Source organism: Lepisma saccharinum, chromosome 16, assembly GCF_977018435.1.
Source record: "Lepisma saccharinum chromosome 16, izLepSacc3.1, whole genome shotgun sequence".
NCBI classification, from domain to species: domain Eukaryota; kingdom Metazoa; phylum Arthropoda; class Insecta; order Zygentoma; family Lepismatidae; genus Lepisma; species Lepisma saccharinum.
This window is the reverse complement of record NC_139244.1, coordinates 37444189-37461163: the sequence shown is the minus strand read 5'-3', so window position 1 is coordinate 37461163 and position 16975 is coordinate 37444189. Positions and strand designations below refer to the sequence as shown.

Here is a 16975-nt window from a genome sequence, read left to right as displayed (position 1 = left end):
CAAATGACCTAGACAAGTGTGGAATCCATAGTTTTCGGAGTCGCTAAGCTAATTGGTGACATTCACTATAAAATGACCTAAAAACTTAGTCTTTATTTCAGGGTATGACAACTAGTACGGCATAGTTCTTAGTAAGTTTAGAACTGAAATTTCAAGGTGCATGTGAATGTTAAGTATAAAAATCTGTAAAAATCTTAACTTATTCAAAGTTATTGCAGTATGCAATGTCGTGCGGCATGTTGCTTTGTTGCTACAATCACGTGACGATAAAATCTTTGTTTTCATTGTTACAGTTCCTGGCTAAAATAAGTGAGTGAAACGTAATACAATTTCATTACTTTTATTTTTGCAATTACGCCAAAAATACGACCAGAAAAAGAAGTAAAACGCGAAAAATGACAGAAAAATTACGTAAATCTTGAAAAAATCATCTAAAAATTAAGAAATAGAAAATATGACGAAAAATGCACAATAAACATAATAAAATTCACATTTTTATAATCAGAGGTTCATATTCAGGATGTTAATACTTCAGAGCAATGCATACTCCATAAGAATAAAAAAAAGATGACGTCATCAAAATCCGGGCCCTGGTGATTTCCGTCCGAAGATTGTGTTAAGACAATATTGGTGCACCCAAGTTTGCTTCCTCATTAATGATTTGTTCCAATAAATCCTCACCATGATCATGAAAGCGTAGATAATTGGTGAGGGATGCACCCATACGATTTTCCTTGTGGCCCTCTGTCAGTTGTCAGGATGCTGTACACTTTTTATAGGCCTACTACCCTTAACGTTCGTTAAGGATGTCCCAGATTGTGTCATGTAAAAGATTAGATTCTTCTCCCACCTGTATCAATCCGCGATTATCCCGCCCACCAGGAACAAGATCTTCTGACATGGAACGACGCTCGCTGCTTTTCTCATCTGTCACACTCCCGTGACCGCCACTGAAATCCCGATACCATTTTCACATATAATGCACGGTCATTTCATGTGGGCCATAAGCAGATTGCAGTTCAGAATGAATTTGATCTGGAGCTGTCTCTATTGCCCTCAGAAATGGACAACTGATTGAATCTCTTGTGTTCACTGATCCATTTGACTACTGACATCTACCAGTCAGGGTTTGAACTTCATCTTAGCCAAGAAGCAGCTCATTAACTGAAATAGAACATTGGATATTAATTATGGAACCTTACTTTCTGACTTACCCTCGAATTTGCGTGACAGTCAATTTGACCCAGACATAAAAGAAAACAATGATACCTTATCTTTTCCATTACTTTTTATCTCCTGGCGGTTTATCGGGTGACCTGTTCGGAAGGCACTCTCTTCTCTGTAGAACACTACAGAAACCGTGCAGCTCGGGAGATTTTTACAGGGCGGGCAAGATAGCCACACCCTTCCCCAAACAAGAATTATTTTTCAGTTCGGAGTTATACCGTTCCAGAGACGACCTGTCTCAATCTTACTTGTAATTTATCAGCACTTTACAGAAATTAACGCAAATTACTATGACCGAAATGAAGTTATATGTCTGAAATATATAATTTTAGGTTAACATTCATTATCCAGGTGTCCCCCTTGCCCATTTCCTTCCGGACGGCCATGCTGGAAAGTGTATTCGTAGACCTACTGCCAGTAGAATCCTTTGTTGGTTGTTTATTGGCCTGTGTCTTGTCCATGTGTGTCAAGAAAGTCAGTTTGTTTAAAGTCCGATTATGCTCAGGTAGGTTAATCGAGACTGGGCCTACAGTTTAAAGTGCGATTTGAACAACTGTTCCTGTTCGATGTGCCTTCACCGGGGATCGAACCTGTAGGGCACGTTGCTCAAGTCTAGAACGAGTTCCGAGTCTCGGTCTCGTTTCGATTTTACGGATTCTGCCTCGGACTCGTTTTTTCTTTCTTTTTTGTTGTTTTTTAAGGCTGTCGTTGTATCATCCCTAGGATACGGTTTCGCATAAGGTGCAATTCTATGTTCAATTTATCTAAACCAGATAAAGGCTATGAACAGTGGCGTATACTAAGTCCAAGATCTGGGCTATCTCACTATGTCACGTGGTCCTAGGCTATGAATAGAAATAAGTTGACCAACTCCTAAAAAATGAGGTTGCTAACTCATAATAAATCAGGTTGCCAACTCATAATAAATCAGGTTGCCAACTCATAGGAAATCAGGTTGCCAACTCGCAAGAAATCAGGTTGCCAACTCATAGGAAATCAGGTTGCCAACTCCAGAATCACCATCATCATATGAATAATTTTATTTACAATTTCTGATCGATTTTCCTCCTGTATTTTATTCTCTAGACTTCAGGCTTCGCAGATAGCGTAGCTAGTCTAGAATATACGCTCCTGGCTATTAAAAATAACATCAACAAACACGTTTCCACTCCCTAGAGAGAAAGAAAATACTCCGTTTTCATTAACTAGAACAACAATCCCGCTCAAAGTACGGCCCGCCATTTTACAGAAAAGAAGAGAACAAGGAAAAAACGACAGAAGGAGAACGAGGAAGAAAGGATAGTTAGTATAAGGAATAAGAGTCTCAAGATGAAGAAGAAGAAAAAATAATGAGGGAGGGGGAAGAAAATGCAAAGAAAAGTATGAGAACATTTTATTTTGAAGTGAAACAGTGTACTGAAATGAAGGAGAAAGAGATGGAAAGAGAAAAGAAAGACAAGATGAAGAAGAAATTAGAAGAGAGCTACGAAGAAGATACAGGAAAGACTGATGAAAAGAGAAGAGAATGGGAAGGAAGAAAATTCATGAAAGAGAACGTGAAGAGAAGGAAATTAATTAGAAATAAGAAAGGGTGTGGGGAAAGAGAGGAAATAACTTTTATTTTGAGCATTATTTTTAATGTAAGTAAGGCATTTATCTCATTGATCAAGCGGTTACTGAGCCTACATACAGCGCTGAAAAAAATTGTTTGTGAACTGAACATTATAGTGATATTTTTGTGTCCGGCATAATCCTGCAATCTTTCTTTTGTACTTTCATGTGCTTTGTGCTTAAGTAGCGTATTCCTACAGTACACAGTTATTGGTTAAAATGCCATGCTGTAATGGCCCCATCTTTTAATCTGGTTATTACGACACAAAGCTCATTGATTTTGTAGATTTTGCTTATTTGAGCACGCAGGAACTTTGAGACTGGATCTACGTGGTTAAACTAATTAATAATAATGCGCTTTTCAAGGGGTATTATTTCAACCAACTCTGTTCAAGCATGATAGAATACATCAGTAATGGAAAACGAACATTCATTCCAGCTTTTTGAAGACATTCAAATGTCAACCTCTCTTTCACGTAATACAGCCTAGCTTGCGAGGCCCTGGCGTCTGGACTCACAGCCAGCATAATCCGCTGCGCAGCTTGTGTTGTGCCATCCATATATGTTTGTGAGTGCCCCTTCATTTCTTTTATCTTATCACGATCCATCCTCATCGTCGCGATTAGCCAAAAGTGGCAGAAATGCATCGTTAAATAAACTGAATCAAGCAATCATTCCCCCGATGTTTCCCATTGTTAATCCTCAGATTGAAAACAAAGAAAGCCTTCGGGGAAAAAAAATGTTGAATCATTGTCTTGTGGACGTAGCCACTTGACGGTGTCCATTTATACTAATGTTGCGGTTACGGAGGTTTTCGACATCTCAAGGTTGGCCGCGGCGTTGCAGATAAAAAAGGATCCGATAGAATAGTTGATGGGTCAAATGTATATCCCATGGTTTTCACAGGATACGAACCTAGGACCTCTGGCTTTGCTGGGTGGCTTGTGACATTACCGGACTCGCAGCTCGACGAACAGAAAACTTCTGTGCAACCAATCGTTTTCTCAGGGCCAGAAGTACGAGAGATTTTTGTTCCCATTCCTCAACCAATTCCACTTCCCACATTCCACAGGTGACATCTTGTTTCTTGGTTTCCAGTCCCCTCGTGCTTGCTTGAAACTTTATGTGTTCGTGAAACCTCGGCAAACTTCGACTGCGCTCGGTTCACCCGCTGGCTGAGAGGCAGACTAGCATTTCCGACTTCCGAGCGTTTGCTGCAGTCGTGTGTTGACCGCGAGCCGAATAACCTCGTACGGCAAGCTTCAGAATCGAATGACACGTGACGAATATACTCCGATGTACGCAAGATGTCGTGGCGTAAAAGTTGCAAGAAAAACGTATTGAAACTGAAATGTTATTACTTCGCGTTTAGTGTGAAGAGCAACCGTTATTGTGGATAATTACTATCGAGAAGTTGTAGTGTTTTGGACATAGAAAACATTGTTTTTGTGTCGCGACTTGTCAGAAAATGTTCGTATCGCTGTGAAAGTCTTTTCCATTGTTTTATTCTGGGGGTGTGTTTGGTAGCGTTTCCTGTCCCCCGGGTCGTGGAAGGAAAAAGTGTGTGAACGTTGTTATCTGTGTGGAGTGACCTGTTCGAGGCGATGAGTGGCTTGTGGATACTTTTTCTCGGCGCTCTTCTGGGGAGTTCCCAAGGTCATGTGTTCGGAGGGGTTCCAATCATCGATGAAAAAGGTAAGCAGTTATATCCAGCTGTGTAGAACGTTTTTTCTTTGCTTGTTAGCTTATTAAAACCGGCTTTTTAACCGATGCCCCATTTAAACGCACCAGTTGTTCAAAGCTTTCACAGATTCAACGAGGTGACTATTATGATGTTCACATCTATGCCCGGTGAATAAAAACTACTTGATTATCATGTGGGCTCGACGTACATTTCGACAAAACAACACCGTCTTGTCTATATTCATTTAGCGTCATACGTATAATGGTTTAGCATTCCTGACGCAGAAAAATCAATGTTATTAAACAGAACTCTGAAGTTTGCATTAGAGTTACGCGTATTTTCACATCTGTTGCGACGAATAACATAGCAGCTTCATGCTCTACGTATAAAAAGGAATTGAATAAGAGGACTTCTCCTACATATTTTATGATAATCTAATCTAATTACATACAATAAGACCAAAATATCGTACCGGTGCCAGAAAGTGGAGAATAGTTTATGAAAAGTTTTTGATTGATTTGATTTACTTTGCTTTCCTGCCACTTGTGGCTAATTGCGAAGATGAGGATGAGTGATGATATGATTAAACTCACAAAGAACACCTATGTCCATATCGGGATTCGAACCCGGGATCTCTGGCTAAGCACTCCGCCACGGAGGCAAGAGTTTTTGAGTTTTGTTTTTATTATGCACAAATAGGCCAATTGGGACTAGACTTACATTTGAAGTGGGATCCGAACCACTATGTGCCTTCACCTTGTATCAAACTGTGGACTCCTTGAGTACGTACAAGGCAACCACGCTAACTCGCGGAAATGTCATATGTACGGGGTTTGTGGTAGTATTGGGATCAAATGTGTTATTTGTAGTTTCCGCGCCTTGGAACAAATTTCATGTCACATAAGAAATCGAAATCTATCAAGGTAAAAATATCGACGTAATTTTTGAAGGGATGCAGTCGGTCAAGTGCCCCGAAATGTTAAACGAAACGAGAAAGGCAATATAAACAATGTCGTAATTGTTTGACCTTTAAAAGAATGTGATTTTGGGTCGTAGGCCTAGTTAAAGATTGTTAGTTGTATTACACCGAGGCTAATCGGGACTGAACCTACAGTTCTTATACGACCTTTCCCTCTAAATCCAAGGGCATATAGTTTTTGTTATTAGGGCGCTTATTTTCTTGATACAGCCAGTCTCCGCAGTGGTGAGCGCTTTCGTGTGCCACCCAAGGTTCTCGGATCGAGTCCCGATCTCGTCATGGGTGCATTTTATCAACACTTTCATGGGTGCTTTTGTACTGCCTTACAGTGTATTTATGTGTGTGTCCAATGGGAAGGTTTGCTTCATACTCTTATGAGGGCCGTTTGTTTACCCACTGTACCCCCCTCGAGAATTACGTCGATTTTGTTTTAATCTACAGATTTCAATGTTTTACATAATGTAAAAGTCGTTCCAGCGTTAGGAAAGCACAAATAACGGAGGATCTTTAATTCCAAAGAATGGCCCACGTAAGTGAAAACCCGCAATTTCGGAGTATTTTCGCAGCTTTTTGTTAGTAAAATATGTTTGTATGCGCACTAAAATAGCGAAAGAACATGTCGAAACATAACTATCAGTATCAAACCTAACAATCCTAACGCTACGTACAATTTATAGCTGCTGTTGTGGAAAGTCGTTTTGGGTGCTATAATTACTTGCGCAAGCCTTTGGGGCTGTTCTGCTACACTGTAAAACAACACGCTAAGGTAAACAGACTTACTTTACTTCACAAAAACACGAGCAAAAATCAACTGAAAACGTTCATAAACAACAAAATCTTCATAAACCATGCAAAATATTTGACTTTCTCCAGGGAGTACAGAGAGATGGTCAAGGGCATTGGCGTGCCCAGAATTTTTCTGGTAGACTGCTCACATTTTGCCATGAGGGGGGGGGGGGGACTTATGACCCCCAACAACCCCTCTTTGGCACGCCACTGGTCAAGGGTACCCTAATGTGGTGTTACGATCTGTGTTTGTAAGGAACGGTGTTTTACTGACCTTGGAGCAGTGTTGTTCTGCCCTGTTCGCATTTCTATAAAAATACAAGCGACTAATTTGGGTGCAAGAAACATGTCTGAACTTGACTGCACAGCCGGTTTTAGTTATAATGGTACGCAAAATTTGCATGTTCATTCGCTTTCTTACATTACAAGATTAGTAAATTGTAAGAAAGGTGTCATCGAAGCAGAGCACAACATTTGCTCCAGCATGAATACAAGTTACTTCCCTTAGAAACACAGAGGAGGTACAGTCATGGACACTTCTGTTTTGTAAAACGTCCATTGCCTTTGAATGGAATAATCACAATCCGGATGTGTCCGTGACTGTACAAAGAAAATATCGATGGACAATTTGCCTGCTATTGCATTTGCCATCGCCTGGACACATGATTGATATATTCATGGAGAGAGTCCATTGACCGATAGTGGACTGCCATTGGTTGACAATAATGACGCAGTAGAAGCACAAAAATTGTGATCACAAAACCCCTGTAGGCTGTCATTCCCTTGCGAAATGTGGTTTGCGCTTCCAGCGCTAGGTGTATATTAACATGAAAACACCTAAATGAAGTGTTTGCGAACGTTGTCACAATACCATTAGTAACTCAATGACACCATATCGCCACTTGCGTCAGTAAAACGTTACTTCGCCTAACCTTGGTATAGTCAGAACTGGACGGCTTATTTGCTAGGACGAAGCATGCTTTGTTGTAGTGTGTGAAACTTGTGCATCTAAAGTTACATTACCGGGCTCCCGTGTAACCAAATTTATTGTTAGCGTTCTGGTCTGCGGCGCCATCGGTCTCGAGTTCAACTCAATCCTAAATTTCGGTGTTGATTAAGCAATTGACCTCTTCATTCGAAAAACCGCTGTGATATTCCAAAATATGATAATAGATTTTATCACTATTATCAATAATTTAATAATTTACGTAATTGCAAAAATTTGTGCTCAGTTTAGCTACGGGCAGGCGACAACTGATCAAAAACCATTGTGCTATGCTGGAGATTGATGTCTTTTGGCACGTATGCATAATAACTAAAGCAGTCGGTGCTAATTATTGGAAGTAAATCCAGTGAAATCTTTAGAAATTTCCAAACTGTTTCATTGGCTCCCTTTCATGCAGTGGCGTAGCAAGGGCTGGGCGACCGGCCGGGGCTTCGCGTCTCATGGGATTGATACAAAAAAATTGTATTAAATAGAAGTGAGGTGGGAAAAGATGGAAAAGGCTAATTTTTGTAGGCAATAAAATTAATATATTTTTATCTGACTTTAAATTCTAGTTAAACGTTATAATACGTCAAGTCAGGGGCGTAACATACAGGCGGGCGGGCTCTAATCTTAAGGGGGCCCGGAAAAAGGAAAAATTATCATATTTCTCATGTGAAACATTTACGAAAAAATTCACGATAACTTGCGTGGACATTTTTACCCATTTATTATTTTCTCGAATAAAAGCAATTTGTCTCGTCTTTTCTTCTCTCTCGACCTTGCACTCCCAATTTTAATATGTTAACAATAAATCACCTCCAACTGCCACGAAGCAAGTGCGAGGCTTGGGTTGGCCCCCCGTGGCGGAGTGGTTAGCACATCGCGCTACGACGCCAGGGGTTCCGGGGGTCGAATCCTGGCCTGGCCATGGGTGTTTCTGAGTGTCCATCAATTTCATCATATCATCCCATCTTCGCAAATTAGCCAAAAGTGGCACAAAAAGCGAAGTAAAATAAAGCAAATCATAAATCACAAATCATAATTAAATGCTTGGATTGATTGCAACTCAAGAAGGCAATGGATAATGTAAGCACTTATTACTTCCTTCCTATAGCTTCATATTCCAGCTCCCGGAAAACAAAGGAAGACATTTTTAGGGTGAGTAAAATTACTAAATACAATTTTCTTCAGTAATTTATTATTATTTAAATATAATCCCTGAATATTTTGTATCGATCCACAATGAGATTTCAAATTTAAAAACTGTTGGCGCCTCGCATTCTAATCTCGCCCAGGGCCACTGCTTTCATGCATCAATCTTTATTGTAGGATATATTTGGTATGTTCTTTGATGCATGGTACTCACAAATCTTTCCTTCCTTTTTTTTATTCTTATGAAAGTCTCGATGGGTGTTTTTTTATTCTTTTTGGTCCGTTCATCAATTCCATGTAATCACCATTTGTTCCTCTTTGGAAGTTATATACGAACTTTTGTCATGTCTTTAATATCATGTAGATATCGCATCACCTGCTCTTTTGCACTGGATAAAACAGCAACTTGAAAGAAAATATAATAAATAATAGTTATCTTTCGTATGAAAATTTAAATCGGTCACACCACATGAAGATATTTATGAAAAAAACTACGCACAAACATTAAATACAAATTCACTAATTACGAATCTCAATTTCGCCGCCCACAGTTGGTCGTTCGAGTCCTGTCGTGTGAATGGATCCTAATCATCCTCATCGGCACGATTATTCAAAGTGAATAAGAAAAATGTAAATACCACTAATATTCCCATCCCTCCATTGTGGCGACCTATTTTTAGGGAATAGGCTAAAGCGAAGTAGCTTTTATTTATAAAACTTCCTACCACTGTTCCGCAACCATGGTGAGTAACGATGTGCAAAACAGCTGTAGGATAAACAGAGCGCTTTGATCTTTCCATCGGCGTCATTTGACAGCTACCATTTCGCGCTCGAATGGAGGAGATACGTAGGATTTTCACACCCTCCTCGTCTGTGCATAATTTCTGCTGCGGTGTCACCGACTCCGCATCCGGACCACGCCTATCTCATTGTGTCTCCGTATGTGCATGATATTTGGGTTGCGAAGTGCGTTCTTCACTTGTCACCTGTCATGGCCGTTTCCTGCTCATCCGTGGCCACCGGACGGAAGGTTGGATGGAGGGCAAGAAAGCGAGAAACAGGGAGGGAAAGAGATTTCAAACACAGTAGCCTTCCTTCCCATGACCGTAAAAACATACCGGTGAGGTAAGCATTATCAGAATATTATCTGGATTCACCCAGAAAGCATATCCAAATGGAGTGTGTCTATCGGAAATCTATTCATGCTGGAATCTGGCAACGCACCAGTGTTGCAACAGGCAGTAAACAAACTTTAAAATGTCCCGTTCATACAGCCCTTCGTCTCAGAAAAATTGAAATCATCATCACAAAATATCTAGTATTATTCATTATCCCATAGCAACTTCAATACACCAAATTACTGGGATTGAATGGAATGAAAATAGTAAGCGAATAACAAAAATAAGATTTATATATTGTGAATTGTACGAAAAATGTGACAACACTTAACATTAGGTTATCACTAGCCTCATCATTACTACAATTTAAAAAGTTAATTGAGGACCTCTCCGATGGTGCAGTAGTAGCGTCGTCCCCTTAAAATCAAGGGGTCCCGGGTTCTATACCCGGTGGAGGCACATAGTGGTTCGGATCCCACTTTAAACTGGAAGTCCAGTCCCGATTAGCCTTACTGTGCATAAAGTAGACTTATTTAAAAAAAAAACACGCTTGAAATTACTTGCATGTTTTTTTGGCAACAAACATATATGTTTTTTATAGAAATACTTTTTCTAGTAAACGGTCCTGTAAAATATTTGAACAGTTCAAATAACAGTTTGATTAAATCAATTAAAAAATTATTATGTAAATAAACATTTTTCTGTTTCTGATCCTGTACTTACTGGATATGTTTGTTGAGTGTGTTAATAAAACTATAATAATTTCAGTAACTTTTCTTCCAGTGATAATAAACATTCTGGATTTGCTCTATAAGTGTAACTTAAAATATTAACTTAAGTATTGTTATAGTATTTGTAGCTGAATTTTTGAGAATTTTTTAATGGTAATTCCAAAAATATAAGCTGCCGTGTTTATTTACAGTTTAATGATATCGACACTATTTATGGTTTAGCATTTCTCGAGGATAGGATCGGTCCTCTTTCCGTAGCATAACCAATCAGAAACGACCTCTAGGTCACGAGTGCAGATGTAATGGCGGCCGCGTTAGAAGTAAACAATGTATCACTTCACAAAGCAATGCCGCTGCTTAAATACATACTTTGTAACGTATACAGTACACATATGGAAGAATAGTTCAGTTGTTTCAATTGTAAACATCGTGCACTCACCATACAAGGTGTAACTCGACGTGTCTTTCGTGCTGTCAAACGGGAAGATTTAAAAAATTCACAAAAAATAGAGCAAATATTAGTTAATTTTTTAACATGAATGTACTGCACAGGAGTTGAAATTACTAGTGTACCTGAAAAATGTTATTTTTTTAAAAAAAATGGTGTCAGTAAGATAGCGTCCTTGGTTTTGCACACATTGTCGGAGTCTCAGAGTAAATCCGCCCATGACGTTATGCTGACATATTGGTAACCTTTTTCCTGCCTGTCCTCGATGACTATGACCCAGATGAAGAAGCACTCTTCCAGCAAGATGGTGCAACTAGCCATACTGCCAGTGTGTCTCATCAGCACATTCGGCGATATTCCGTGGCCTGCCCGTTCACCCGATCTGTTGGCTCCTGACTTTTTCCTCTAGGGTTACTTCAAATCCAAAGTATTCAAGGACAACCCTCCCAAGAGCCAGGGATAATTTGAAGGAGCGAATTCGGCAAGAGATCCACAACATTCCGTTGAAGATGCTACGAAGCGTCATGGGCGGATTTACTCTGAGGCTCCGACAATGTGTGCAACACCTAGGACGCTATCTTACTGACACCATATTCAAAAAATGAACATTTTTCAGGTACACTAGTAATTTCAACTCGTGTACAGTACATTCATGTTAAAAAATCAACTAATATTTGCTCTCTCTATTTTTTGTGAATTTTTTAAATCTTCCCGTTTGACTGCCTCATTCTACTATATAATATACCGTATTATACATTGTATTCGTAGAAGCTAACATAATGTTCTATGATATGCTTCCATGTAAAGTACTAATTGCATTTACATAATATTAAATGTTAAAGGAAATGCGTTTGTCTAAAGCGGGTCTTACTCAGTGGATTTGAACCGCTACGATGATGGACAAACGATGGTAAAGTGGATGACAAATACAAACTTCGTGCCGTACGTTAGCGTTGACCATTGTACAAACGGAAGCAGGTAGGCGGTGTTGGTAATCTGTGGGATCCGGACGCAATGAGACGACCGGCTAGAAGGCCGTGAGATTGATGAATAGAAAGCACAGTGTATAATCCTCTGGCGAAAGTCGGCTGCCCACTTAAACGGTCGGATTCACATAAATGATGGCTGCCTGGGAAAGCCAGCGTAACGGCACAGCTTCCTCCCCTTGCTTCTTCCGTTCCAAATGCCGCCAATGTCAAAGGTCCTCTAATCTGTGTCAATCGTCGTAAACATCGTTTTCATTTGTAAGGTTCAGTGGCTACGGAAGGGGTTATCTGGCTTCACGGCTGAGTTATCAACTCCTGCTGGGATGATTTTTTTTATTGTTCTGTAAATGGTCTTGGGTGACCTTGGAAATGTTCCTTTCAAGTGGCTAGACGGTGTCGTTGAAGTTCACTCTAGCTTGGCGGATCAAAATTATATGGTTTGTATCTTTGGTGCAGGACCTAATAGATGTGTCAATGTTAGGGCTGTATTCTGTGATGGAACAAGGAACAGGCGGGACAAGTCATGTGAGAGTGCATAGGAAGGAACACGATGTTGGGGATATTACAATTTGAATGAAATATTTAGTTTCTTCGCTCATAAAAAGCCACGAACTGAATGGAACAGTTTGGTCGATTTTTCAAGGTTCCTTAAATTCTATTCCCCAATATCAGTACGTGCTTCACTTTGCCACATTACCATCCACAGCAATACAGCGTGTGAACAACTTATCAGGTTTATTATTTAAAACATGAGGTTTGTTGTGTAACAATTAGAAAATCTTCAAATTTTGTTTTCATTCTTGTGGCGCGGGTGTAGTGTTGAGAAAAATGGCGAGTTTCACAGGTGCAGAAAAAGCAGGCTGTGTTCAGTTCCCAGACCTTACACCCACCCCTACGCTTCTTCATTTTGGGCTTTTTGAAAGACAAAGTGTATGTGCCACCTCCGCTACACAATGTGCAGCAGTTAAAGGATTGAAGAAGAAACACCCTTGCGTTGGTGGACGAGGAAGTTCTTGGGGAAAAGTGTGGCAAGTAGTAGAATTTCGATGGGATGTGTGTCGCATGGCTGGTGGAAGCCACATGTAGAAATTCATTCAGTTGAAGTGTTACTGATTGATACACAGCAAGTATGATTGTTGTATTCCAAATAGTTTAGTCGAAATTAAATTCTTATTGTTTACTCCATTATGATACATTATTAATCCACGACTCGAAATCGTATATCTTTTACACATTACGTAACTCTGTACTTGAAAACAAATCAACCAAACAATTGAACATCGACAGCAAAGATATTACTATTACCAATTTCTACATACTTGCAAGTGACATAACCCCAAAAATATCCCGTTAAAAAATCTTTTAGACATATACACACACTACAGAATTCCAAAATTAATGAACAAATAAATGTTCAAAACGTGTTGTTAATTACAAAAGCAATAGTGAAGAAGGACAATTGTCTGAAAAATTAAGAATTAAGGAAATAAAGCTGGGCACGATAAATGAGGTTGAGTGAATTAACGAGTATATTTTTCAATTACCTTGAACAACTCTTGTACTCTGAAGAGAAACTCTACAATATCGCAGGAAAAATGGTAATGTACAAATATATAATTCAGCACCACACAAGAAACAGACAAAACTTCAAGAATGCATGCCTGAAAATGGCCAATTTAGCGGTATTTTTCGCTACATAATATGTACACAAGCAATGAAATTTGTTAGACGCACCAAAACTAGCATAAGAAACCGAATTTACGATGTTTCGCTAGTTACTGTGCATAAAGAATGATTTTAGAACATCATTTTTGTTCACTTGCAACTACTTTCTCACATACAGTTAATGTTCTTTCGGTGTGGAGCTATGGACAATCCGATTGATTGATTTAGTTTATTTTACTTCGCGTTTTGTGCCTCTTGGCTAATTTGCGAAGATGGGGATGAGTGATGAAATTGATGAATGGACATTCACAAACAACCAAGCCCGATCGGTATTCGAACCCGGGACCTTTGGCGTCGCAGCGGGATGTGTTAACCACTCGACCAGAGGGTCCGGCGACAATCCAATATCATAATATCCCCAAATTCAATTATTGTGTGTGTCGACTAATGTGCCGACAGAGTTCGCACATGCATATGTGCCAACTGTCAAATATGGTAGCTGCGAAAATCCATTCGTCGACGAGAAAAACACGTTTCCATCTCATTTCTGGGTATATCCACCACTGATATCGATTGTCATTTGTTTAATCTCGTGTGACACGGGAGCGTGTTTGTGGCCGTTAGTAATGGCCGATATTTTTCAAGCTTGGTCAGGGCGAAGAAACTATTTTTGCTTTTCTGTTCTTTCTCTGTCTCCCTCTTTTTTTTTTTATTGAAACAGTTTTCCCGCGCTATTCGCTGTCCACTCGTAATCGGTCGATAAGGTATTTATTGCGCTCCCTTGGGGCCGCTGGTGTCCGATTATGTCGTTTGAGGTCAGCACTAGGTTTCCTCAAGATAGACGCAGGGCGCTCCGAAGCATAGTTGCCAACTCTGTTGTTGGCGGTGGAATGACATAAAATTCCCGCTACCCCTATATTCGATATTTACGAGGCCTTATTGCCTAGACTATGCTCGTGTAGCCTCGGTCTGTTTGTCATACATTCGTACGGGGAGTGCTATGTGTCAGACAGAAAGGAAAAGTGGCTAGCCAGCTCAAGTTTGTGGTGAAGTATCACTTGACGCTTTGGTGTGATTTGTGGTGAAGTATCACTTGATACTTTGGTGGAAAGTTTGTGGTGAAGTATCACTTGCCGCTTTGGTGTGAAGTTTATGGTGAAGTATCACTTGACACTTCGGTGTGAAGTATCACGTGCCGCTTTGGTGTGAAGTTTGTGGTGAAGTATCACTTGCCGCTTTGGTGGAAAGTTTGTGGTGAAGTATCCCTTGATACTTTGCTGGAAAGTTTGTGGTGAAATATCACTTGCCGCTTTGGTGTGGTTTGTGGTGAAGTATCACTTACCGCTTTGGTGTGAAGTTTGTGGTGAAAAATCACTTGTCGCTTTGGAGTGATTTATGGTGAAGTATCACTTGCCGCTTTGGTGTGGTTTGTGGTGAAGTATCACTTACCGCTTTGGTATGAAGTTTGTGGTGAAGTATCACTTACCGCTTTGGTGGAAAGTTTGTGTTGAAGTATCACTTGATAATTTGGTGTGAAGTATCACTTGCCGCTTTGGTGGAAAGTTTGTGGTGAAGTTGTACTTACCGTTTTAGTGTGACGTTTGTGGTACAGTGGCACTTGCCACATGCTTCGGTAAAATTTCGTTTAAATACTTGGAAAACAAACACGAGTACTGAACAAATAGCACGTATGAGGAATAGGCTACCTACTAGGCAATGGAATTAACACATACGTTCGAAGTGCAACTTTAAAGCAATCTATTACCGTAGTAAATTAGATTGAAATCTATGATCAAGAAATACAACGTGTTAAGCAGTGAACTTCAATGTTGAAACCTCTATCACGGCAAATGTCTTGGAGGGGTTTCGTTTCCCGTCCTCTTTTAGTTTCATGTTAGGAGCTGTTGAAAATTGTAATAATTAAAAGTTGTTCAAAATATTGATCAATATTAGTGTGTAGTATTTTACCCTAATTATATATCATCAATTTCCCAATAATTATTATCAATCCCGGCGTAGGTGAACTAAGGTCGGAGTTTTTCCGTCCATGTCCCCGCATAAAATGAGGCTCACCCAGCCTCAAATCAATGAGCAGCAACCGGGGGGGGGGGGAGATAGAGGCGGGTGGAGCGTGGTGCTGATCACATCACCTCCAAAGTGACCGAGATCGAGAATGTGTGGGGCCCTACCCCCACATCCCCTAAATGTGCCTTCATGGCAGGTGGTGCCATATGCACGGGGAACTTTACCAATTTACCAAGAGTTTTCCTTTGCAATATTCAAGAATAAACCAGATTATCAAAATCCATTTTATGTAATTAAAAAATCCAGCTCTTTACGCAAAATTAGTGCAAGATTTTTTTCAAGAGTTCGAATTCTGGATAATTTTTAGATAATTAGACCCCGCACAAGTGTCGCGCATTGTTTTGAATTCAGCGAGAGATCAAAGTGCAGGATAAGTATCGGTAAATGAATTCCTACCGATACCACTGTTATCGATCGACACATCGACTTAGCTATCATTTCGAAGAAACTAAGAAATGCACATATAACTGTCAATTGACTCACTATAAAAGCAGCAACGTTAATTTGAAGCGTTTCGAGTTCTCTGTGTACTTTATTCGGAATAAAGAAGTTTGATCCAGTGTTTTCAAGTGAAAATACTGTTGACTCATACTGGGTGAGGTGAGGATATCGGTGCCAAGCATATTCGACGACATGACATGACATATCCTGGACTGTTCTCTGCCCCGCTCTTCTTTTCTGTGTACCAGGGTTGCCTACAAGCAAGGAGCACATTTTCCACGGGGCCTCTTTTAAAAGATTCACCCAGTATTACAATCACGCATCTGTATAGTTGCCGCGTTCATTGGTTCCCCAGGCGGCTGCCTTTGGAATCGTACCCTGCCCGCCCCTCTTCTAATGAGCCACCACCTCCTTAGCAAGACCACCCCAACAAAGCTCCAGGCAACGCGTTGTTGCCATGCTTTAAGAGGGCGGCGGAAGGAAGTCGACGCGCTGCACTCAAAGCATGTGACATAAATAAATAAATCGACACATATAATTAATTATGGTGTTTCATTATTTCTGTGACCCGAAAATACATCATAATAATCATGTGATTCGTCCAATCTTGCAAAGCATTTTATAACGTTTAGGCTAATAGAATTTAATGTGGACCAAGTCTCGTCCAAGTAAATGAGTTTGCAACCATCTGAACGCGGCTCCTGTAGTCTCCGTAGATAACCGGTATCTCCAAGCAACAATTCTCGCCGATTCCATTATTACATTCTTCTTCCTTAAGCGACCAAACCGAAAACCAAGTTTTTTTTTATTAGTTCTCGAAGCGTTGTTTCTTCATAAGGGAAGTCCGACACACTTTATAAAAGTTTCAATAGTTCACTCACTGTGGGTGACTGTCCTTTACTATAGAACTTGTAAATCTCGCGTCTAATGAAATCACAAGCAAACTCGTCCACTTTGCTAATTTTTCTCTTTTTATTTCCAGGCTTCTTTGGTGTGACTGGACCTCTCCGAATCACATTTCGCACGGTTTTTCTGTCTAACTTTATTATTTTGGCTGTCTCTGCAATGGCTCCT

The 16975-nt window shown here is 40.1% G+C and overlaps 1 protein-coding gene across 2 annotated transcripts in view; it reads left to right on the top strand.

The window, feature by feature from the left end:
- The window catches only part of LOC146000405 (tyrosine-protein kinase transmembrane receptor Ror-like), a 597959-nt gene that overhangs the window by 235936 nt on the left and 345048 nt on the right, over nucleotides 1–16975 (top strand). Inside the window, exon 1 of one of the 2 annotated variants that reach the window (XM_083137998.1) lies at nucleotides 4067–4533. The exons of the other annotated variant lie outside the window; for it this stretch is intronic. Within the exon in view, the coding sequence (XP_082994124.1) occupies nucleotides 4443–4533 (91 nt within the window). The 5' untranslated portion in view covers nucleotides 4067–4442. Of the gene's footprint in view, nucleotides 1–4066; nucleotides 4534–16975 lie in introns of those variants that run through there. 2 annotated transcript variants of the gene reach the window in all.